General features: G+C 49.4%; 3 protein-coding genes across 3 annotated transcripts; 2 read left to right on the top strand and 1 right to left on the bottom strand.

The window, feature by feature from the left end:
* The first annotated feature begins 499 nt into the window (after window positions 1-499).
* Window positions 500-3,836, top strand: LOC131207838 (lysine-specific demethylase 9-like). The gene is made up of 2 exons (XM_058200468.1): window positions 500-598; window positions 936-3,836. The coding sequence occupies exons 1-2, from the start codon at window positions 500-502 to the stop codon at window positions 3,834-3,836; spliced, it is 3,000 nt and encodes a 999-aa protein (XP_058056451.1).
* An 8,077-nt stretch (window positions 3,837-11,913) lies between these two features.
* LOC131209400 (uncharacterized) lies at window positions 11,914-17,086 on the bottom strand. The gene is made up of 5 exons (XM_058202459.1): window positions 16,977-17,086; window positions 15,452-15,606; window positions 13,819-14,038; window positions 13,506-13,742; window positions 11,914-13,438 (listed from the first exon to the last, which is right to left on the bottom strand). The coding sequence occupies exons 2-5, from the start codon at window positions 15,538-15,540 to the stop codon at window positions 12,344-12,346; spliced, it is 1,641 nt and encodes a 546-aa protein (XP_058058442.1). The 5' UTR covers window positions 15,541-15,606; window positions 16,977-17,086; the 3' UTR covers window positions 11,914-12,343.
* Window positions 17,087-18,600: 1,514 nt separating this feature from the next.
* Window positions 18,601-23,571, top strand: LOC131208273 (DNA-directed RNA polymerase, mitochondrial). The gene is made up of 7 exons (XM_058200941.1): window positions 18,601-18,794; window positions 19,043-19,165; window positions 19,226-20,469; window positions 20,532-22,014; window positions 22,079-22,842; window positions 22,905-22,996; window positions 23,072-23,571. The coding sequence occupies exons 1-7, from the start codon at window positions 18,623-18,625 to the stop codon at window positions 23,199-23,201; spliced, it is 4,008 nt and encodes a 1,335-aa protein (XP_058056924.1). The 5' UTR covers window positions 18,601-18,622; the 3' UTR covers window positions 23,202-23,571.
* Window positions 23,572-23,802: the final 231 nt, after the last annotated feature.

Here is a 23,802-nt window from a genome sequence, read left to right as displayed (position 1 = left end):
CGAGGGAAGCCTGTCTCTCACTCTTTCTCTCTCTCTGTCACTCTGGGGGACGTTATGTTGGGACTCGTTGTGATAACTTAATTTATGAAATGACTTTTTCTGGTCTGTTGGTGGCAGCAGCAAGAAGAAAAGGGATCTTGCACACCGGAATGTTCGCCGTGCGCGGGACAACAGGATACAGCTGACCGCGCGCAGCCTTTGAATGGACGGACTCTCAGGGCACGGGCGGAAGAATTGTTAGCACTCGTTTGTCGCGGAATGATGATCAGCAGAGCCGGTACATTCCACCTCGTCTGTCCACCACCAGCCGGCTTTTCCACCGGCCACCGGAAAGGAAGTAACCATTTCGCCCCATGTACGGGAAGTGCCAGAACATGGAGTTGGTCACCCGGTTTTTTGCGTAGCGAAGCCACCGGAGAGGGTCACAGCCTCGGGTTCGCTCGGGAAGAGTTTGGCGAAAACGATTGGCAACTGTGGACCAACAAAAAAAAGTTTCATAATGACCTTCATCCGTGTGGTGCTGATGATGGGACGAGGTGTTAACTCGTTAAAATTCTTCGCCTCTATCGGGAACTTCCTATGGGGCTTTCCACGTAAAGTACACCGAGCGACGAACTATAGAGCATCGGCTATCGTTAATAGAGCAGTCGCCAAAAAGACAACATTACAGAGAGCAACAGAGATTAACAGTGATGCTGTTGCAGGCCAGGCAAGGCCAGTTTGAAAATAAATTTTTAATATTTCCCAATTTTCTACCAGAATATACCATCACATTTCGTAGATGTCCAAGTTTTTACTAAATGTATACAATTTCCAGAATGAAGTTTGGCATTTTAAATATCAAATGTTCGGTAGTTTAAAATCCAAACACTAGATGGAACACTCTGCAGTAGTAGGCACTAACGAACCCCCTTTGTTCCTGTCCGATCTTTCAGATCCCCCACGAGGACGGTGCGCTGCTGATCAAGAACGAACCGCAGGACATTCCACTGAAGAAACCAAAGCTTATGGGCGACGTGACGTCGCTGTACCACAGCAGCAGCAGCAGCCGGCTACAGTCCCAGCACATCGTCGGCTCGCAGCAACACCATCTGTCCCAGGCGCACCACCAGCAGACGAGCTCGGCGTTCCGCCCGTGGGCCGCGCAGAAGGCGCAGAAGTACGCGCAGCAACAGCAGCAGCTGATCCTGCAGCAGATGGCGGTAGCGGCCGCCGCCGCCAACGGGAGCCCGTACGCCAACGGCACGACCGCCCTCGTCAACGGCACGGTGGTCCGGACGACGTCGCCCGGCGGCACGATCCTAGCGCTCAGCCAGGAGCCGCCGCTGCTGCAGAACCCGGAAAATGTGGTCCCCATGTCGGAGACGGACAAGTTCGAGCGATCGTACCAACCGAACGTGGCCCTGGCACCCCGCAAGTCGATCCTCTGCAAAGAATCGTCGTCCTCGTCCTCGTCGGCGGCGGTGGTGCAGCCACCGCATCCACGGGACCACGACAACAAGGAGCAGCGCTCGGTGATAAAGTGTGAAGTACAAATCAAGCAGGAAAATCCTCCGACGCCGCCACCGCAGCCGCCGATGCTGCCGTCGGCTGCGGGCAGTGAGACGGCCACGATCGTGCGGTCGGTGATCAAGTGCGACGTGCAGATCAAGCAGGAGCGACCGGGCACGCCACCATCGGCCAGCCACCTGGACGGCAGCCCACCACCACCCACCGGCGCCGCACACATTCCGGTCGCCGGATCGTCGTCCTGTTCGTCGCCACCACCGCCACCACCACCTCACATTCGGCCAGCACCGACCGGGATCGCCATCAGTACGATCATCGCCAAGCAGCAGCAGCAACGCCACGTGCTAATCTCCTCGATGGCTCCGTACGGTAGCAGCGGGGGGAGCAGCGGTAGCCAAAGCAACAGCCCGGTAACGATCCCTCCGCCGGATGGGCACTCCGGGTCGAACGAAATCACATCGTCCACGTCACCGTTGCCTCCGCCGATCAACATGAGCGCGATCGCCGCGATGAACGGTGGCTCGCGGACGGTGGTGGGCGACAAGCATACGAAGCTGGTGCTGATCAAGGAACCCCTCAGTCCGCCGCTGGCCGATCGGACGAGTCCGCTCTCGTTGCGGCACTCGCCCGGCACCCACCAACAACACTTGCTTCACCAGCAGCAGCAACAGCAGCAGTCACCGCCATCTCCACCTCACCACGTTGCGGAGCACCATCAACCGGTGTACCTGCACCACCATCCGCACCATCACCCGCCGCTCCATCACCACCATCACCACCAGCAGGGTCACATGCTGCACCATCGATCTCACCACGGGCCGCCGGCAGCGGTGGCCGCGTCGATCATCCACAAGAACGGAGTGCCCGTCGTGGGCAACTCCGAGTTCGAGCTGTCGACCGACACGGACGACGACAGCCAGGCGGGCGAACCGGACAGCAGCAACGGGGCGTCGCCGATCGAGCTGATCAGCGAGGTGCTGAAGGACGTGGAACCGAAAACCAGGCAGCAGATCCTGGACCTATTCAAGGTGCTGGTCCAGGAGAACCGAATGGTGGCGCTGGAGAACCAGCGGTTGCAGCTGGACAGTCGCGCCAAGGACGACCAGCTGCTGGAGCTGCACCGACAGAAGGACGACCACCAGCAGCAGTTGGTCCACCTGCAGCAGGAGCTGAACCGGGCGGTGCTGAAGATCGAGGCACTTCGGCTGCACAGCCAGCAGTTGCAGCTGCTGCAGCACCATCAGAAGCACGCCGACGAGCGCGTGGTGGAGCTCATGGGTGGCGGCGAATCTAGCACATCCTCGTCCACGCCACCGTCGCCACTGTCGCTCGTTAGCAACGGAAGCAGCGGCACGGGCGGCCAGCTGCTCGAACGGCGGAACAGTTTTCCGGAAAAGTCGGAAATCATCATGAAGCCGCTGAAAAAGTTGCTACGCCGCAGCCCGGACGATACGGTGCAGGCGACCGCGACGGCTACGGTACTGATGTTGGCGTCTCCACCGGCTCCGGCACCGTCGGCCACTAGCAGCACACCCTTGCCACCGCCAGCGCTTCTTCCTGCGGGCCTGTCAATTACGGCTGCCACCGTTAAGGCACCGAGCCAGCACCACCTTCCGGAGACGGAAGCGGCCACCGCAGCAGCAGCCGACGAGGACGTCGACGGCGACGCGTCGCACATTTCGCCGCCACCGTCGAAACACCCGCGAAAGGTGGCTCTCCTGTTGTCGTCCTCGTTGTCGTCGTCAGCGTCACCCGTGAACGGTTCGTCGCAATCATCAACACCACCACCACCACCAAGTGCCAGCAATGTACCTGTATCACCGACAACGATAGCGGCGGCGTCCCCGACAACGGTGGCAGTGACGGTGGCGTCTCCACCGCCCCCGAACGCCTCCTTGACCAAATGTACCAAAAACCCGTCGGCGACGGACACGCCGAGGGACACGGCGGGCGACGACGGGCTAGATCCTGCCTCGACGGCTGCCAACCGGCGGCCGTCAACATCACCGAGACCTTCTTCCCGGCCATCATCGGGAGCTTCCGGTGGTGCGGTGTCCAATGTTGAGGAAGAACCGACACGGCCACCGCCGGCAACGGCAGCATCAGCTGCAACAGTAGTGACCACCACCACGGAGTCCAATGTCAGCGTCGGAGTGGGGTTCTCCGGAGCAGCCAAAGCACCAACCATTATCCACAGCAGCAGCAGCAGCAGCAAACCGGATGCGGCAGCGACAGCCGCCGCGGCCAGCAACCAGGAGAACGATTCGCCAAATCGCACCAACGGCAACAGCAGCGACAGCAACAGCAGCAGCACCGCCGATAACTGATAGTTTCGCCAAGCGCCACCGTGCTTCTAGTACCTTCTGCCGCTACCGGTTCTGTTAATCCTGAAAGGCCTTCCGTTCCGGCTCGAATCGGAAGCGCTTGTTTTGTCTCGTAAGACGCCTTCTGTTTCTCTGTGTCCCACCTGAATTATTTAACGTTTAGAGGCCAAACCGAACCGGTCCCGCCTCTCTGATCGATGTCAGAGTGTGCTTCCTCCGCCCCGATTAGAAGCGATTAGAAATGCGTTTTTCACCATTCAATATTGCGCCGCCGTGCAATGGTGTAGCAAGATAGTGTAAGGAAGCGATAGGTTCCGAGAATAAGGTTCAAGTTCTGCCGGCTGCGCCACACACGCCTTGAAGACGGGGAACGACATCCAAGACATCCTGTGAATCGAAGTGGGCAGCATCGGAAACCGAACTCGGCAAGCTTTTCTTCCGTTCGATGCTTTTGGCTATCGCTGTCTGAGTAGTGCTAAAGTAATTCGTTTCCTTGGAAAAATAGCCACTAAGTGGTTCGATAAAAGGCAGAAACCGTAATTCCGCATGCGGGGTAAGCAAACGAAAGCTCGCGAAGGACGCGACAGTTCAGGAGGAGGAAAAGCGAAGCAAGCAAATGGGAGCAGTGCGGAACAAGAAAACATCCAACCATTGGCAAAAGGCGTAGAGTTAAGGTAGTAGTAACATAAGTCGTAATTACGTTTAGGTGAAACAACATATAGCGCAAAGCATAAGCATGGATAAATCTTAAACCGTTTAGTTTTAAACTGTTTTTAAAACAAAAGTCCCGTTTCAGCTTGAAGAAAAATCCCAAAAGAAAACGATACATTTGGTGGTAGCAGCAACACAACTGCACTACGCCACACCAGCTAATGGGTGAACCTTGTCGATAGTGGTAAAAATCAAAGGTTAATCAGAAGTGCAGGGTGCAGGCAAACAACCAACAAATAACACGAAAGCAACCGACGCTTTCGTCGTGTGTAAATAGGGTCTAAATTGGAATGAAGGCAACCAGAACGAGAAGCACTTGATACACACATTCGATTGAAACACGCTTTTCTGCGTTCGATTATCAGGTTCTTACCGAGTTCTGTTTTCCATGCAGAGCATAACTGCAATTTTTATGCACGCCAGTTGGTTCAATTTTTATCTGCTTCTCGCATCGGCTGGTGTGTGCCAAATGAATAATTTACGCGCTTACGTACTGTTAGTCGCGATCCAATGTGCGATCCTAGAGCGATTGGATCAGCGTCCGGAGTGAAGGACGAGATTGAGATTATTTGTCAGCCCACTGCCTTGGCGTGCAGTGTTTTTGTTTGTCATCAACCTTGCTAACTTCCTTTTGGGTGCTAGGTGCTTGTTTGTGTTCAAAACCCAACCGCTTACGCGCTACTTTTGGTATCTTTCCGATGCGAATGCGAAAACTATAGCTCAGCCGATTGAGAGAAACGAATCACACAAGCACACAACACGCTTAAACAATCCGCGACGGGGTATCTCTGTCGGTTCGTGTGTCCTTATTTAGCACTTACGTTGCTTCGAACTTCCTTTACCTAACCTTATTCGTATTTATTACTGGCGTGCTGTGTAGGTACGTGTACTTCTTAAGTTATCTGCTTAAAGCATTGGTTTCGTTCTTTAAATTACTGTAGTGCTGTTTTAAAATAATTTATGCAAACGCCTTTCGATAAACAAAAAAGTATCATTTAATCCTTCCCTTTGTTTTGGATCTTATAAGTTGGGATCAAATTCCTTCGAGCTAAAAGCTTTCTGTTTCCGGCGAACAAAAATTACAAAAACCATCCTGCCGGCGAAATAAATGCTTATGTGTAACATAGCGCGGTTCCGAATTTCGGTGCATTCACAGTATAAAAGAGAAAGATCGATCCTTTCGTAACTGAGTTCTTGTGGTGAGACCGGGACCGGGGCGAATCAATGTCAGCTATACATCACTATCGCTAGTTCGTTACATCCGTTGTTTACTGCACACTGAAAAAAGGCAACATTTTTCAGTCCATTAGCTGCGCAATCTCTTTCGAATAACTGCCATTTGGAAAAGCAACATAAACTAGTGAAACAACAATCTCCAACGAGAATCGTTCGTCTTAATAATCGCGCACTTTACATAGCGGTGTCATAATTTCCGTTCTGCCATGTTGTTCTGTCGGTTTTCGTAGACTTTACCAAACGACGTAAAACGTATCGCACGCACACGCAATAGCACGCGATTAGACTAATCCGGGGGAAGAATAACTAATGAAATGGCTTGCAGGACCGCATGCACACTTGCCGAACAATTTTGCCTTAAGTAACGTTTAAAAATTTAATACAATCAAATCAAATGTAGAAAAATGGACAGCGGCGTGTGTGTCACCAACAATCGCGCAACATAATGCCTCTCGGACGGTCTCGTTTTGTAAAATGCAGATGCATTGCCCGGGGCTTTCGACTTTTTCGGTTGAGAATGTGTTCAGTTTCAGTGTTTCGGTTGAATGGTTTGGTTCGATTCCGGGAACATTGGTGGCACAACAACTTGCGGTGGTTTCATCTTACGATAGCAGTTTGGAGCATCTAGAAAAGCCAACCATCTCTACTATACGAATCGGCGCTAATGGTGTCCATAAAAAAGAAATGCAAGAGACAACAAGCAATTTAGTCACATAAGAGCAAGCGGATTTCGATAAATTATAGCAAATGGAGAAAACAAGGAACAATTTAATCTTCACGAAACAAAATCCAACATAGCTACCGTTTCTTATCAATAGCACACAGTAGTGTAACACACCAAATGCATATGCAAATACACAGACACTCACTGTACCCCCGTTCGCTCACAAAATATATGAATATACAAATATATATACATACATGTACGATCACCATTGTTAAGATTCACTTTCTAGACTCCTGATTGCGAAACGAAGTACAAATTAGAATGTATGCTTTAAAACTCATAGGAAAAGTAACTTTCACTACTCAAAGTACACACACCATACTACACATACAGTAACACAAACTAAATAAATGATAGCCAATTTTGCGTGTGTACGCCGCGCCGTTGATGTCGAATGCTACACAGAGTAACTAGAGTTTATTTTTACTCTACCTAAAGGCATCACAAACCTCTTACACTGGGCACTCATTTGACTTCCATCCATCTTTTTCCGTTTTTCCGCATCACATCGACGTACTGAACTGGATCAATGCAGGAGTTAACAGAGACTTATCAATTTGGTTTCCCTACAGAGTACACGATTGATGATGCTGTGCTAAAGAGATCTGTTGGCACTCTGTGGCTCGTAGTAACACCAATCTTTTGGCAAGAGTGGTGATACCTAATCATAAATCGTTTATGCCCGGCAAGAGAGAAACCATCGATGTACTTGCATTGAAGGCAGACCTTCAAGAAAAGCGTCAAGTTTTCGACAGAGAGAGAAAAGAGCGCAACCGAACAATATGAAATCAAAAATCAAAATACCTGTATAAAGTCCTACTGCGTATAGAGAGCATCGTTGCATTGAGGAAAACAGAAGCTGCACCGCTCTACACTTGAACATACGATATTTTTCTACATTCTGGCAATGGCACGACCGAACGCGATGGTTTATTATTAACAAATCCACTAAGAGCGATCTCGGTTGATCGTCCACGAATTTAGTAGCGCAAAAGCAACCACTTAGAGTGTAACACACTAACTTTTACCACTCCGCCCCTTCTGATCGATGTTTACATTTGTCCTGTCGACTGCAAAAAGCAACGCAATTTCCTCTTTCCGATATTAGAACGGCGTATTTGGTTTAGAAATACTTATCATTCACAGTGTCCCAGCTACTCGATCGTTTGATCAAACGTTTGCTTTGTTTAGCTTACGGTAGAGAGCAAACTGATTGCAACTCACACTAAAAACCATACCTATACAGAACACAATAGAACATTTGAGTGTCGAATGCTGAAAAAAACACACAAACACTAACGAAAAGAGTACGTTTTAAACCGTTACAAATAGAACGAACATAGGCCAACCGGAAGTCGCTAAGGGGAAAGTGAAAAGTGTAAAAATGGATTATAAAATTGAAATAAGACTATTGAACTTCAAAAGAATAATAAATGCACCCATGTTAGAACGATGCCGTAAAAAGCGATTAACGTAAATTATACCACAAAATAACGTTCTCTCTCGGACACACAAGCTATTGATGTAGGAAGCGGAAATGTTACGCAATAAAGAACGAACAAACATACAAAAAAAACGCCAGTGTACACAGAGCAGTAGTAACAAAAACACGTGGACAGTAAACATCCAGCCGCAGTAGAAAACCGGCAAATAGTACATTGAAATAGGGGAAAATTCGGACACAATAGTATAGTGTACTTCCCAGCTTGTTGTGAAGTACGCGAACGAGGTAGTAGTAGACTATTCACCCGCGTTTCGACCTTCCCTCCACCACGCGACTTGTCGGCAGTGTGGATGCGTAGTTTTAAGATGACTGAAAGCTGTAACCTACAAAAGCGTGTAAGCGTACGCTAGAAACATTTAGAATCCGCGGTAACCCTTCGCATGGCATAGCTCTCGCCTCGGCACGACGGGAAGCGCGTAACGTTTAATTTTGATTTTGGCTGTGCTTTTGAAAAGATTAAATTCAAAAACTCACACATTATTTTTAAACCGATACCGATGGATATGATAGTGTATAGGGAAGCATTCATTCTTTTCTCCTTTTTTCCATTTTCTCAATATTTAACGATACAATCGATTGATACAATCGGTTTTCACGAAGTCACCGTGTAAAGAGTAGTGTCTAACTTTTCTTTACTTTTATGTTATAAACATCTAGAGTAAGTGTGTATGTGTCCATGTGGCAGAATCCTTGAAGGGAGACAATTTTTCGCGGTCCTTTTTTCTTGCGGTCGATCGTTGGGCTGCAAAAAGCACGCGCAACCTGTCCACACGGAACCTTTTTCTCGCAGTTTGAAACGTCAACGTTGCAACCAACGATAGAGAATCTCGCTTCTTTCGGACCAAGGAAAACCAGTCATTAGACACCGCGCGCGTCTTGCATCGCGGCGTAGCGTAGATGCTATCTTGCGGCAAACGTTCGTTCGTCGCGCCCGTCGTTGGTACAATGTGGATTGCGCGAGCAAAGCTGCGATGTACATGCACCGTTACAAGCACCTGGCGCGTTGTGAAGAAGGTGCTATGCACAGTAACTAATAATTACCACACTCTACACTTCTTCCCGACGATTATTTATTATTAACGATTTTGTGTATAGATTTGCCATTTACATGTTATTTAGTAGCTACGGTTTATAGTTTAGGGAAAACGGAAAGTCACAAACGCTGCTGCAACGGGAATGAAAAATGAAAATAAAAACAAAAGAACATAAAGCATAATGTTAAGCAAAATGGAACTAGTAGCGAAAAAGCAAAAGAGCAAATAATACGAAATACAAGCAGCGAAGCAGACGGGAGTGCGCCCAGAAGCGCTCGAGTTTCACCCGAAACCTTCATTTCGGAAGTCGAAAAATATGTCACCCACATCCAAAGCAGATGCCAGCAGGGCGGTAGTAGACAAACGAACAAAATGTAAGGCTGACGCGAAAAAAAATATATATATACTGTTAATGCTCTCCACTATGCATTGCCTGAGAATCGGTTGAACCACTGAAAAAGCGAAAGTAAAGAAGGTAACAATGCGAAAAATGTGTAATCCTAACTGTGGTTTTTGGTAATTCGTTGGCGAATGCAGAATGCAAACAAAAACTGAACCGGAGAAATAGAAATAAAATATAAAACACGAAACCACATAGCAAAAGAAAACGAAAGAACATACAAAACCGAAAGAAAAACTAGACTAATTCACTCTCCTCACTGCTGTTAACCTTTTCCTGGGGTAATAATATCCGTAGCAAGCTTCCACGAACGGTGCTTACACCGGTCGGGGCAACCACAGGCGTTGGCGCGCGACATTAACAGAGAAAACGTTTATCTTCAAAGTCAATATTCACTAGTTAAAAAGGAGAGGCAGCAATCGAAGTGTACACCATCCTTCTCACGTGGACAAAACTGTGGCGAGGTGGCGAACTAAGCGATTAGACAGACGGCAACATAAGAATAGATACTGTACCAAAACCCGACAACTGAAATGTACCGAATGTGTATAAAATCGAAAACAGTGAAATGCGAACGGCGGGAGCGAGCGGGTGAAGGCGAGAAAATACATACCCAAAATACAAAGAATAGATTAAACTAACAGACAAAACACATTTGCAAGAGCAGTGACATAATCTTCTCTTGTGAAACGCAGTAGCTGCATTCGCATAAAACGTACCCAAGGACCCTGAACGGAGAGATGAGCAGAACAGTAAGAACACTACAAAAGGAGAAACAGAGTAAAAGAGGACGAAAACAAAAGAAAGACGTTATTAACGATAGCAAACGGGATACAGAGTGCATATGGAACTACAGAAAGCGGCGTGCAAAACAAACAAAGCACATAAATATGGCGAGCGCTAACAGCAGCTAGGGCATATTGGCGGCAGATGAGATGAAAACAACTTTACTGAAATTATTCTAGATACTGAAAGTAATTTAAAACCAGAGAAATAAAATTATAAAATAATTAAAAACCAACGCGTCTCCACTATCATCGACTACGCCAGAAAGAAGCCACAGAAAACGAAAGAAATACGCCAGAGACGGCTGAATGTAGTTCGGTCAATAATGGATTGCAGTGAATGTCCTGAAAACAGCCAACCCAGATCACAGTGTGAACAGCCGCTCGTCCCACGCGTCAAAGTAAAACAACCGGAAGCTATATTTTAAAACAGTTTGTACTAAAAGTAGGTCCGCGATTTCACCGTTTGGAACAGCGCAAAGAAACACGTTTCACCGTACGCACAGGACGCTCTCATCCGTCCAGGTCATCGTTCGTTGTTTCGGTGTGCGTTTTTTTGGATGATGTTGTTCCATGCAAACGAACTCCATTCGCTGGGTCGGTGTTTTGGGTACGAGTAGAACGTCGCGCTCAGAAGGGGACGTTATTTTTTCACCCCTCTCAAGCTTCTTGCTTGCGTTGTGCTGTTGTGTGGCAGCGCACTCCCCGAGACGCTCTCAAGTGCGCGCCACCAGATTGTCTCACATCAAAGCACATCTTCAGCACTGTTCCTTTGTTCCAAGCTCCCGCTGGCAGCCGGGGCCATGTGGCAAAAATCTACTGACAGTGCATCTTTCCGTCCCACGCGGAAACGTCCCGCTTTTGCCTTCAATGAGCAGAGCACGGCCAGGGAACGTGAAGATGCCTTTAGAAGACGTTTCTACCCCCAGGATTACCCAGGACGCGGGATTGGGCGAACAGTGTCAGCCTGCAGCTGCTAGCTCCCCCGCCAGTGGTGGAGACCCGATCTTGCTTTGTGTCCTTCGAGCTTGGAAAAGCCAGTGGCTACGGGTGTGCCATAGCGTTAGTTAACCGGCAAGCGCGCCACTTCCTAGCGGGAATTAAACGCTAGTGAATAATTAAAAATCCATTTTCCCTTCCAACCAAACTGGTGCCGCTTGATGCGGGGGCGCTGCTGTATTTCCGCTGTAAAATGTAAAAACGGGTTTTTAGGCTGGCACAGGTGAGCTCAGGCGCTAAGTGGAGTGTCAATATTGGACTCTACGTTCCGCACACGATTTGGGAAAAGCAACGATGTTCGATATCAATGCGTTAGTTGGTGTTACATCATTAGCCATTGCGGAAGAGTTTCACATCATTTTTTAAAAACTCGCCGCATAAATCTATGCTTATGTCTGTGTGTGTATTGCTTTTCCTGGTGTTTGGTTAATTACTGGAACGCATTGTAAACTGTAAATGTTTGAACTGTTTGCAACTGTTTCGCCTTTCGTTATGCAATTCGCTGAGCATCTCATTCAAATCAGATCCAACGAACACGTGTTTTTCACGAATCCTTAGGCAACATGAATATCATAAATACAATAGAAATTTATGCTATAAATTCAACAAGAAGGACGATCTATACGGGGAAGAGGGAAGAAACTCTAAATGTGTTGATCCGTTAAACAGCGAAAGTTGTGGCCATTTGGATTATTTTTTCTTGATTTTGCAGATCGTAACCGTAGCAAAACACTCGCTGTTCGTGACCTGTTGTTTTATTCAAGTTGTATAAAAGTTACTGAATACACCGCTTAGCTTTTACTATCTCTGTTGTTTACTTAAGCACACGCAGCGCACACGCTATTGTCTAATCTAATAAGTAAATTCCTACCACGTAAAACACGAATTCTTCAAGCTCATCGCTCCGCGTCCTCTTGGTCTGTCGTCATTTTCGTCGCGCCATAAAGAAAAAAAAGTATCTGAAACACATCCCTAATAGCTAATACATACGCACGAGAAGCGAGCGTCGCGTGCGTTCATAGAGCGATATGGTTGGCCACGGATTAGTTTTTGGTTCTGAAGAATACTTCCACCGATGGTATGGCACCGCTGGCTCCGCTTGCCCTCTTGGCCCTCACTTGGGAGTGCCCACGTTGTCGTCGAGCATCTCCTCCGACGAGATCCGGTGCGGTCCGGGGCCCTTCACGCGGTTGTGAACCTCCGCGAAGCTGCCCTTGATCTCATCGAGCGCCTTGCCGAGTCCCAGCTTGATCTGGTTGAACTCCTGCGTCACCATCGACAGCCGGCCGAGCAGGTAGTTCAGATTGGAGTCAACCTCCGTCATGCGGTTGGTGATGAGCGAAACCTTGCCCTCCATGCTGTCCATCGTGTTGAGCGTTCCGTTGACGTACGTTTCCGTTTGCTCCTGCAGCCGGTCGAGTGCCTGCTTGCTGGACGAAATCTCCTGGTACATGATGCCGATCTGGCGCCACACTTGGCTGATCTCGGTCTCGATCTTCGAGCTGAGATTGCTCAGCGCTCCGTTGTGGTTGTCCAGGATCGTTGCCCCGATCTCGTCGAAGCGCTTCGACACGGTCGTATTGAGGCTGCCCGAGCTGGCCTTGACCACGTCGCTGACCTCGCGCATAATCTGCAGGATGCCGTAATCGATGCCGCGCTTTGCGTCCAGAATGTTTTCGCCCGTCTTCAGCAGGAACGCAGACAATCCCTGCATCGTTTCGTTCATCGCGTTAAACTGGTCCTTGGCCGTGGTGTGGAACGCGTCCGCCGTGGTCAGCTCCTCGGTCAGCAGCTTCAGTATCTCGTCCACCGACGTTTGGAGTGCCTCGTTGTTCTCCTTGATCCTGGTCGCCGTCTTCGTGAAGCTCTTATCGGACGCGGTCAACACCTCGAGCCGCATATCGTTGATCGCTTCCAGGGCCTCGTTCACCAGACCCTGCATGAACTCCTTATCGGGCACGGTCGACAGCGTGGCCAGCTCCTGTCCACCGCTGCCTGCGGAACCCTTAGTCGCAACCAGCGCCTCGCTCAACCCCGTCAGCTGCTTCACCACTCGCTCCTCAAACTCGGTGTTCTGAGTCGCGATCACCGGGCTGGTGAGGTAGAACTGCGACAGCTTCTCCTCCATCTTTGCGATGATCTCGTCCGCCGACGATAGCTTAGAGTTGACCAGCTTCTCCGTCTCCTTAAGTAGCTGCCGGTTCACGTCCTGTAACGAAACGGCAAATTTCGGTGTAACTCAGTGCCGCACCAAAGCTACGACTACCTTCTATTACCTCCGTTGCATCACGATCACTCTTCAATTCGGCCAATTCGCGGCGCAACTCACGCACGGTTGCCGACACCTCGTCCAGCTTGCCGGCCACACTTTCGTCATCGTCTTCGCGATGTGATCCGGTCGAGGCACGTGTCTCCAGCGTTTGCGCGTTGTTGCTCAACCAGTTCAGAATAGCTTCGAGGGCACTGCTGACTTCACGCTGCTGCTGGTTGAACTTGTCAATCTGCTCCCCGTGCTGTAGGACACAACAAGAAAATGGTCTTTCACTCCCAAAGACCCAAAAACAGCGTTTGGCTAGGCAGCGATCGTACCTGCAAGAGAGTTGTCTCGATTTCGCCAGTCCGTGCCTCCAGACGGCTAACCATACCCGGCAGAGGTTCCAGCGAACGCAGGTTCTTCTGCACCGTGATTAGACTCTTCTTAACCTGCTCGGCGTGGGCCCGCTCGCGCTGCTCGTGACGCTCCAGCTTATTGTCCAGTTGATTGTACGAGTGGACCAGTGAAAGGATTGCATCTCGAATCTCTTGGTTGCTGCGTGAGGCATGAATAAGGCCACAAGCGTTAGATTGGGTTGTTGATTTCTTCGCACAATAGTTCGGAAGATTCTGAGGACCTTTATATTCGCTTAGAATTGATTCCAGAGCTCATATGTCATACGAGATGAACACCAAACGGAATACGCTACACTCTTTCTTTTCATGCTATTTTAGCTCAATTGTATCACTAGCTTAAATACTTTTGATCATGAAAAAAGATTGATTTCTATCGATTGCATTGTCGTTCGTTTCCAGTTTATTTCCATCAAAGATGTTTTCAACTTTTAACCGTAATGTATCTTTTGTTAGATGTTTTCCGCTTGCTGCGGAAACTTAATCTGATTGTTTATTTGAAAAATGTTTAAATCAATACGCTACTTTGGATAAGGCAATCCGTCAGGGTCGTCATCGCCATTCATCGACAGCATGAACCGAGTACGGTGTTGTGCGTCAATTGTTCCGACCCGGGGAGCAATATAAAACCCAAAAATACTCTCTTCCTGTTTACTTGAGCGGCACGGCACGAGTCTGCCGTTGCCCAGTTTTGCTGGCGGCCAAAGAACAAAGATCCAAAGATGCACCATTTCCCGTTCCGAGCGGTGCAACGACGTGGTGCTTCCAGCGGTCCAAAGGCGTTGTGTGTTAAATATAGCTTTCGATGGACGATCGTAAAAATTTGCATTCGCTGGCCATCCCACAAGGGTGTAGATCGTACCGCATCCATCAGCCACCATAGCAGCAACAGCAGCACACAAGATGCAAAATCGCTGAATGTAAACATCAAAAAAGTTGCATTGTGCAGTGCAGGCAATGCATACGCAAAACGCGGGGAAATATCGGGAATCCGGATTGCTTTTGAAGGTTAGGAGGAATCTCTGTCTGTCCGTCATCGCATCAACGACCTCAAACCGACCAGAACCAGCCAGAAGCCAGGGCACCGAATGGAGCACGGTCCGATCCTAACAGATGGCCGTGACATTCACCTCACCAACACAAAGACGGCGGGTCTCAAATTTTGGGTTCAAAGTTCAGCCATTCAATTATGGCCAATTACACTCAACGGATACCAACTTCGGCGTAGGGTCCGGGTTTCCCGATGCTGATGATCTGCGAAAGTTCGGGCGTGCGGGTTCATTGCCATTCGATTTAGCAGTGGTGATAGTGTGATGAGAAGTGCGCAACTGGCCGCGGTCAAACGAAGCGCTCCGAGCCTCGGACAGTGCAGCCAATTGTCTGTGGTGGAAGCCTGTGGGGTAATTAATGCGGCCATCCGCTATGCTCGCCCCTGTTTTCGTTCGTTTTAGCGCACCGCGAAGCATAAGCATCTTCTGCTTCGGTCCCTTCATTCATTTCCCCAAAAAATGCTCCTCAAACGGGGGAACCCCACGGAAGAAAGGGTTATACTTACGTAACTTCTGTCGCAGGATGAGCAGCCGATCCTCGATAGGAGAGGGCACTTACGAACAGCACAGCGACGAGGCAAAACTGAGACATCATCGTTGTACCCGCGCCTGGAAGATATCGAAGCGTCGATACGGCAGGAACGTAAAGTGCGGGTAAACCCTAGAACCGGGAATGGATGAGTGGCAGAAAAATATCAAACTCTATTAATGCGTTCCATTAAACCGAATCACTCAGCAAAGTCAGCAATCAAGATTTGGAAAGTACTCCCGGCCCGAGTTCTGGCCACTAGGCGCCTATAGACCTCTAAGTATGGCGATGTGAAGCCGGTTGGATCTACCACACTGTTGAAGCCTGGTAGTTTTAGAGGACCAATTGATAGCCGAGTACGTTACTTATCCTAGAACTAACGTGACGGTCTCGATATGAACGGATCTTTTACTTTGCTATATAACTACAGTTTAACCAGAGCTGTGTAGTTATTTATAGAAGTAAAATAATTATCCATTATCAGATCCTTGGTCTCAATCGGTCCCATGGGCTTAGCCTTTCAATGCATTTCTATCGCCACGCATCGATCAGAATTTTCATGAGGCCAGCAGATCGTCGTGATCTTTTACGGCGACCAGGAAGTGTTGTAAAACGTTCAATAATCAACAAAAAAATCATCAAACACTTGTCACAAGCACAACAAAGCTGTGCGCGAGTGAATGACAATCTCTTTCCCAAGCTCGGCCGCTACTCACATTTCCTTGTTGGCGGCGCCTCGGAACATCGGTCGCCGCTTGTCAACGATTGTCTTGCCGTTTCGAATAGTGATAAATTGTTTTTAAATTAATCAATATTGTACAATATTACGGCGAAGCTCTGAATTCGTACGAAACATGTGAAAGCAGCCCCATAGCCGCTAACAACTGTGGAAAAAGTCGCTCACTCATGTCACGATATTAACACGCGAAAGTAAGCCCTACTCCAGTGTCTGAAAAAAGACTACAGCTTCTGTTTGCCTCTGGAAGTTGATTTCCGAAAAACACAGACGATTATTACGGGTGTTGGGCCGCGGAAAGTAGCTTCTGCCCTGACCTTTCGACAATCGCGCATCAATCTCGCCCGGCGCCTGAACCGCACCGCGGACTGATAATCGGTTCACCGGCTCATGTCTCCCACGAGACGGGGTTCACACTGTCGACCGTTGACTTACGATCGTAAATGCACCCATTAGAGCAATCCCGAGTCTCAAGGGTGGTGTAAAATGATGCTTTACATATGGAGGCGGTAGTCCAAACACTCTGGCCCAGATCGGCTTGGAACGATCGCTGCGAGAAATCCGAGATCGATTCTGAGTAGCATCAAGCGGTGCTTAAGGGTTCAAGTTACTTCCAATAATGGTCGAGCGGAGAAAGGCACAATTTTGAACTCCAACAGAAAGCCTACACAACTTTCAGCGAGAGAATCCCGAGGATCGTGATGGTGGGCAGATAACTAATTCATGGGCTTATGGCTACGGGAGGAAGAATATAACACTACACTACCGAGGTGCTAGGTGCTAGAGTCCAGATGAAATCACTCTCACTGATCACTCCACCGTGTGCGTCCACCGACACTTTCTGATGATCCGTCCGCTCCGAACGCAAACCGCCGACTGAAGGATTCGATCGGCTGCGTATGGCACTTAACCCCGGACCGCGGTCCCGGAGTCCGCTTCTTAGTCTTTGTGCTGACCGGCAAACTGGCAACCCGTAGCACTTCGGAACGTAGAACGCATCCCTACGACTCCCGGAGCTGCCGCTGTTTGTGATGTGAGATGAATGGCAGACATGGTGCGCACATGTTTTGCCTCGGTGAAGATCGGATTCCTAGAGTTAATGATCGATCGACATGTGTTGGTAGCCATATGGAGCTTCGGCGTTATCAAGCGACCTCGAACGGCCAGCGGACAGGCAGCGCTTCGTGAGGATCAAGAAGCCAGCAACGGCGACTACAGTACGTGCCACCCGCAGACCATCATTGCTGAAAATTGCACCACCAAGATCTGAGTGAGAGTAATTTCACCGACCTCATTGTTTTATTCGAAAAGGTCCCAACAATCGTAAGCGTAAGGAGTCAGAACAGAGACGGCACTGTAGCTTCCGTCGTATGTGACGATATCATCTCACGATCTCGTTATGCGTTATTACCGGGCCATAAACCCGAACCCTGTGTGGCAGCCTCCGACACCACTTTGCCGAGTAAGAAATGGCCCGCATACACAACCAGATGCACCGCCCCGATCGATGGTGCTGGGATATGTTGTTTACTTTAAGCCCCGTTCTTCACAGCACTTACAGCATTATGTTGTTGCTTCGTAGGGTCGTGGTTATGATGGACAAAGTGCAACGTTATGTTATGACCTTCTCCGCAGCACTGCCGCATCGTGGGAGCTAAGCGCACCAGCATTAAACGGTTCCAGAAAATGGCTCGGTTTTCCGATCGGCTTGATTTCGATGGCGTTTGTTTTAGGCTGCTGCATTGCAACGTATTCTAAAAATAAACAATTCTATTTGAATGGTTATCTTAAGAAATTTCTTATTATTTTCTTTTTGATATAAACTTTATGAAAGATTTCGTTTGCTTGAAATGAACAACCACACAATCAGACCAATGTTTTTTCACAGGATTTTGGCAGAGAGTTCATTCTACGTCGAGGAGAAGTACGAATACAAGCACTATAGTTTTATAGGTTTAAAACGATTTTTGTCAGTCATATCAGAGTATTCTTGATCAATTAGGTGTTACATTGCACACTCTAGTTTGCAATGATAGGAGAAGCCATCGTTTGTTCAATTAGAAACACAATCCCGGTTCTGAAAATGCCTTCATTAACTTACATGTGTGCGAAGAATTAGATAAGGGTAATTACTACATCGTGCCACTTAAGTTACAGAAAAATTTAAAATCACCAACTCGTCAAAATCCGGTCGTTGCTCGTTAAGAATTCAAATAACTAGCGACAGCGCCATCTGTTGCTGGGTTGTTGAACGAATGCCAAATTGCCACAGTTGACTCGCATGAGGCTCTGACGTCTTTTATGACAGCCCTCTGTTTTCATAACAAAACGTGCTCGCGGTTGGTCTCGTGTGGGGCGGAGTGAAGAAATCTGCGAATCGCCACCCGGCCTGGCGAGCTACGGTGGGTGAACATGTTCCGTATGCTTAGTCTGCGAAGTTTGTCCCAAAGCAAGAATAAATTTCTCGCTCAACAAAGCGGCACGGTCGGTGTCGATGGCCGTGTGGTCGTGCGTTGCGAGCCGCGAAGAAAAGTGTCCCATTTATGTAACCGTGAGCTCGCCTCAGAGCTGCTCCTCATTAACGGTAAGTGAGGAAAGACATGTCGGACAGTAAAAGCACTGTTCTCCCGGAAGTATCAGTAAGCCACCATGTGCTCGCAAAAATATTGCGTATGAGTAATTGGTCTTATGCGTCGTACTTATCTGCCGCGGAGCACATTTGACAGATGCGTCTTACGGCACTAGCCGGCTTACGTAATGCAAACAATGTGCGAGCTCCGCACTGAAAAAGCAAACAAACGTTCCCTAATCGATCACTATTCCTTGTTGCAGACAATGGCACGGTCAACATAAAACGGGTCCACTCGACGACACCGTCGGCCGAAATTTCGTTGGAGGGCAAGAAAACTAAACGGAAAAAATCGGGCGGCAGCAAGTTCATCGAACTGCTAGCCGGTAAGTGTAGCTAAATGCAGACTAAAGGGTCACCGTTTGAAATGTAATCGTCATTTACAGTCAAAGATGGTGATACGAAGGAAACGAAGGCGACAGTGCAGAAGCTGAAGGCCAAAAAGCTGGCCAACTTCATCCATGATCAAATAGCTCTGGAACCTTTCCCGGGCCGTTCGGGCACAGCTGCTACACGCAATTCGGTTCCTCCGGTGGACATTTCCAGGTGGAACTTTGAGGAAACCCCTGTTATCTACATCGGGCCCAGCATGAACGAGACGGAAATTTCACCCGAAACCCTGTCCGAGATACTGGAGAGTGTGAACGTGCTAAAGGAAATCCACCAGCGTCGGGTAATCCGCACGAAATCCGTTCCCGTGCAGGAACTAGAGGATCCGGTGATCGAAGGCGAAGCGTTACTCGAACCAGATTCGGTGACCCTTGCGGATGAAACTGAACTAGCGTTCGACGTACCAGAGCTTTCGTTGAACAAACAGGGCAAAACGAAGCGTACCAAAGGAAATCAACCAAATCGGCCACAGATGGAGGACGAACAGAAGAAGGCTGGCGGCAAGTTTGCCTCGAAGTACTACCAAACTTCCGAGCTGGAGAATCTGGCACGCCAGCGCAGCTTTCAGATGACGCTGCACGCGTATCTGGACATGTGCATCACGACGGGGTTGGTGAACCGTGCGTACGCCACCACCCTGAACTACCGGCACAGACGCAAACGGCGCGAGTTTGATGTTGCGACGTACAATCAGCTCATTCACGCGTACGCCGGAAAGGGAAACTTCAGTCGGGTACGAGATCTGCTGCGCGTGCTGCGTGAAGATAACATTGCACCGTCAGCTCAGACGTACGCCGGAGTCTTTGAGTGTTTGGCGCGCCTCGAACGGAGCGAGGACGTGATGCATGAAGCGCAAGCTTATCTGCAGGAAGCCAAAGCCAATGGATTCACGATGGACGACATTCTCGATCGGAGTAAATTTACGCACGATCAGCGGGATGTGATCTTGAGTCTCTTCCGCTCCTTGTCGCCATCATTCGAGCCCGTCTATCGACCGCCAATCCTCACATACAACAACCATTTGGTCGATGCACTCAACGAGCACGTGCTACCGATTGGAGCACATCCACCTGCCGACGGGTCAGTCCCAGGGGCTGAGATAATGAACCCGAAGGCCGGTTTCACTCGCGACGCACTGGAGCGGATGATGCAGCAACAGGTGGAGCTGGAGCTGGACGGCCATCTGTCGGTGAAGAGTATTGAAAAGTTTCCCGAACCAACGCAACTAGTGTTGCAGTATGTAAGTATCCTCGTCGAGTCGATTGGCTGATGGCTTCCTTTAATAGCCCTTACCTCTTTCAGCGTAAAGAAGTGGATGAGTTGAAGAAAGTCTGGGCGAAACAGATCACGATGGCGTTCCACCGGGATTTTAACACCCTGAAGGCGATCACCGATACGAAAGCTTCGCGTACGATCAACCTCTTCCCATACCTGAAAGCCCTATCGGTGCCCCAGTTCACCGAGATTCTGCTCGACGAGGTGCACATGCTGCTCGAAGGGTCGGATACGTTCAGTTTCGTCGTTTCGCAGCTATACCGCGACCTGGGACGAAAGGTCGAATCGCGTTACCACGTGGAGCAGAAGCGAATGGCCGGTGTGGTGGACAAAACGTACGAGATTTACGGTCGCTATGCGACCACCCTGGCGACCGGGAACTCGAGCGACAATCCACGTCAACTTTGGCAACGATTGGTACATGAAACACGCAACACCGGTCCCAGCATGGACATCGAGAGTGTGGCGTGGCCGAAGGCGGCCGTCATCGGAGTGGGCAAGTTCCTGTACAATATCTTGAAGTGTGATCTCAAGATCAACGTAAATGCGACCAGCCGCACCAACACGCGCAAGGTGAAGCTGGTGCCAGCCTTCTATACGCTCTTTCGCTACGAGGCGAAGATGGCCAAAGAGCAGATAAAACCGCATCCCGTACTGATGAAGCTCTACCGCAAGTCGCAACCGAGCACACTCAAGTTCGACATCAACCTGGTGCCGATGCTGTGTCCTCCGCAGCCCTGGAGCACTCCGACGAACGGGGGCTACCTGTTGGCAAAGTCGGAACTGATCCGTTTGCCCCAGCAAGCCCACCAGCAGACGGAACGTATCGCTGAGGCCGATCCACAGGATCTCTACCCAACGCTCGATGCCCTCAATCAGCTGGCCAGCATACCGTGGGTGGTCAATGAACCCGTGCTCGATGTCATCATCGACGTGTTCAATGCCGGTGGCAATGTGAAGCTGGACGTACCCGAGCCCCCGTCCGCAATGCCACCGATCCAGGATGAGACGCCGAGGAGCGAGATGAGTGGTTTCCAAAAGTACACGCTTCTCCGGAATCGGCTCGTACACCAGCGGAAACAGGGCGATATGTACAGTCTGTGGTGTGACGCACTCTACCGTCTATCGCTGGCGAGTCATTACCGCGGGAAGGTGTTTTGGTTGCCGCAAAACATAGACTTCCGCGGGCGAGTGTATCCCATACCGCCCCATTTGAACCATCTCGGACATGATCTCGCGCGCTGTTTGTTGGTGTTTCATCAGAAAAAGCCCCTCGGACCGGATGGGTTCCGATGGTTGAAGCTACACTGCATCAATCTGACCGGGCTGAAGAAACGCGAGTCGATCGACGAGCGGTTGCGGTACGCCGACGAGATCATGGACGATATTCTCGATTCAGCCGATCATCCACTGACCGGGCGGATGTGGTGGAGCAAGTCGGACGAACCGTGGCAAACGTTGTCCTGTTGTATGGAAATTGCCAAGGTGCACCGTTGTCCGGATCCAGAGAGTGAGTAACCCAAAGACGCGACTGGTAACATTGTTTGATTGTTTCTTTTTGACTCTCGCATCAGTGTTCGAAAGTGGCTTCCCGATTCATCAGGATGGTTCGTGCAATGGCTTGCAACACTATGCTGCCCTCGGTCGTGACACTCCCGGTGCGGTGAGTGTGAATCTGGCGCCGGCTGCCGTACCGCAGGATGTGTATAGTGCGGTAGCCGCACTCGTGGAGGAGAACCGTATCCGCGATGTACGAAATAACATTAAAGTGGCCGCCATTCTGGAGGGTTTCATACGCCGAAAGGTTATCAAGCAGACGGTCATGACGACGGTGTATGGAGTGACACGGTACGGTGCGCGCAAGCAGATCGCTCGTCAGCTCGAGTACATCGACGATTTCCCAAAGGATTGGGTTTGGCCTGCCTCTAGCTACCTTACCCATAAGACGTTCGATGCCCTTAGCGAAATGTTTACCTCGGCCAAAGAGATCCAGGACTGGTTCACCGATTGTGCCCGACTCATATCGGCCGTTTGTGCGCAGAACGTCGAGTGGGTAACCCCACTAGGGTTACCGGTTGTTCAGCCATACAATCGTGCAGATCGTCTAGCGGGGAGTACAAAATCCACGGCACAACTTCCGGAACACTTTGCGATAGATTCGTTTGAAAAACCGAACATCATGAAGCAGAAGAATGCGTTTCCACCGAACTTTGTCCACTCGCTAGACTCGAGCCACATGATGCTGACGTCGCTGCACTGCGAACGGGCCGGGCTCACGTTCATCTCGGTGCATGACTGTTACTGGACCCACGCATGTACCGTGCCCACGATGAATACGGTATTAGAAGCGTCATAAGTCCGTCGGTCATCGTTACTCACCATATGCATACCTTTTCACAGATCTGCCGTGAACAGTTCGTCGCTCTGCATTCCGAACCGATTCTGGAGGATTTGTCCAAGTTTTTGGTACAAAAATACAGCTACGACGAGAAGTACGTAACCCTCAAACGGCATATTGTTACAAGGTTCTGAAGAGAATGACATCTTTTCCTATTTCTACTCTACAGTGAAATAAGCAACGACGGTTCCGTGATCGATCTCACCAAGCGCAAGCTCAACCGCATCCTGCAGCAGTGTCCCGACAAAGGAGACTTCGATCTGCAGAAGGTGCTGGAATCAGTGTACTTCTTTAGCTAGGCATCGGTAGCTTCTGGGTAGTAGTTGCACCCCTGCGCCAACGGCACGTACGACGACGGAGTACGGTGTGTTGGTCTAGTCAGTGAAGGCGCCATTGGATCGAATCATCCACAGCACACGAGGTCTTCCCTCTAATTACTGCCTGTCTGCTTAGCTCACGGATCGTAAACCCGGATGTACCACAAATGCCTTGCACTGGATTCCGTAACGGAACTGGAGTTTGTTTTCAAACTTGCAGTGATGCACCGCCGGCGCATCGCTGGCCCACTGTTTGACTATTGTCAACGAACGGTCATTACGATTTTAATTGGATGTTTTTTGTCGAACGCAACGCGATGGAATAAAGTGATAAACAAAAGGGATGTGTTCCGATACAAACGTGACTGTCTGTTCTGAACTGAATGAAAGAAAGGATTCATTAGTTTCTTAATTTTTCTTTCAGCCCATTTGAAAGTATTTTATACTTTCTTATCTTCTTTCATTAGCTAGTTGTGAACCAAGCAGTTGAAATTGTGTGGTGAAGCTCGCAGAATTATTCATGCAATCTATACCTTACCGATTGATCGTCCAAACAGGTTCAGTTCCCCTTAGCTTAATGGAG

This window comes from Anopheles bellator, chromosome 2, assembly GCF_943735745.2.
Source record: "Anopheles bellator chromosome 2, idAnoBellAS_SP24_06.2, whole genome shotgun sequence".
Classification (NCBI taxonomy): domain Eukaryota; kingdom Metazoa; phylum Arthropoda; class Insecta; order Diptera; family Culicidae; genus Anopheles; species Anopheles bellator.
The sequence above is the reverse complement of the archived record's forward strand: the minus strand, read 5'-3'. Positions and strand labels throughout refer to the sequence as shown.

Bases quoted from the DNA above. Each gene is read 5' to 3' on its own strand.
- LOC131209400 (XM_058202459.1), bottom strand. From the start codon at position 15,540: ATGATGTCTCAGTTTTGCCTCGTCGCTGTGCTGTTCGTAAGTGCCCTC. The intron at 14,039-15,451 runs GTAAGTATAACC...TGCCTCACGCAG, and splicing joins CATCCTGCGACAGAAGTTAC to CAACCAAGAGATTCGAGATG. The intron at 13,439-13,505 runs GTAATAGAAGGT...GTTTCGTTACAG, and splicing joins GTGATCGTGATGCAACGGAG to GACGTGAACCGGCAGCTACT.
- LOC131208273 (XM_058200941.1), top strand. From the start codon at position 18,623: ATGTTCCGTATGCTTAGTCTGCGAAGTTTGTCCCAAAGCAAGAATAAA. The intron at 22,015-22,078 runs GTGAGTAACCCA...CTCTCGCATCAG, and splicing joins CCGTTGTCCGGATCCAGAGA to TGTTCGAAAGTGGCTTCCCG. The intron at 22,843-22,904 runs GTATTAGAAGCG...ACCTTTTCACAG, and splicing joins CCGTGCCCACGATGAATACG to ATCTGCCGTGAACAGTTCGT.
- LOC131207838 (XM_058200468.1), top strand. From the start codon at position 500: ATGACCTTCATCCGTGTGGTGCTGATGATGGGACGAGGTGTTAACTCG. The intron at 599-935 runs GTACACCGAGCG...CCGATCTTTCAG, and splicing joins TATGGGGCTTTCCACGTAAA to ATCCCCCACGAGGACGGTGC.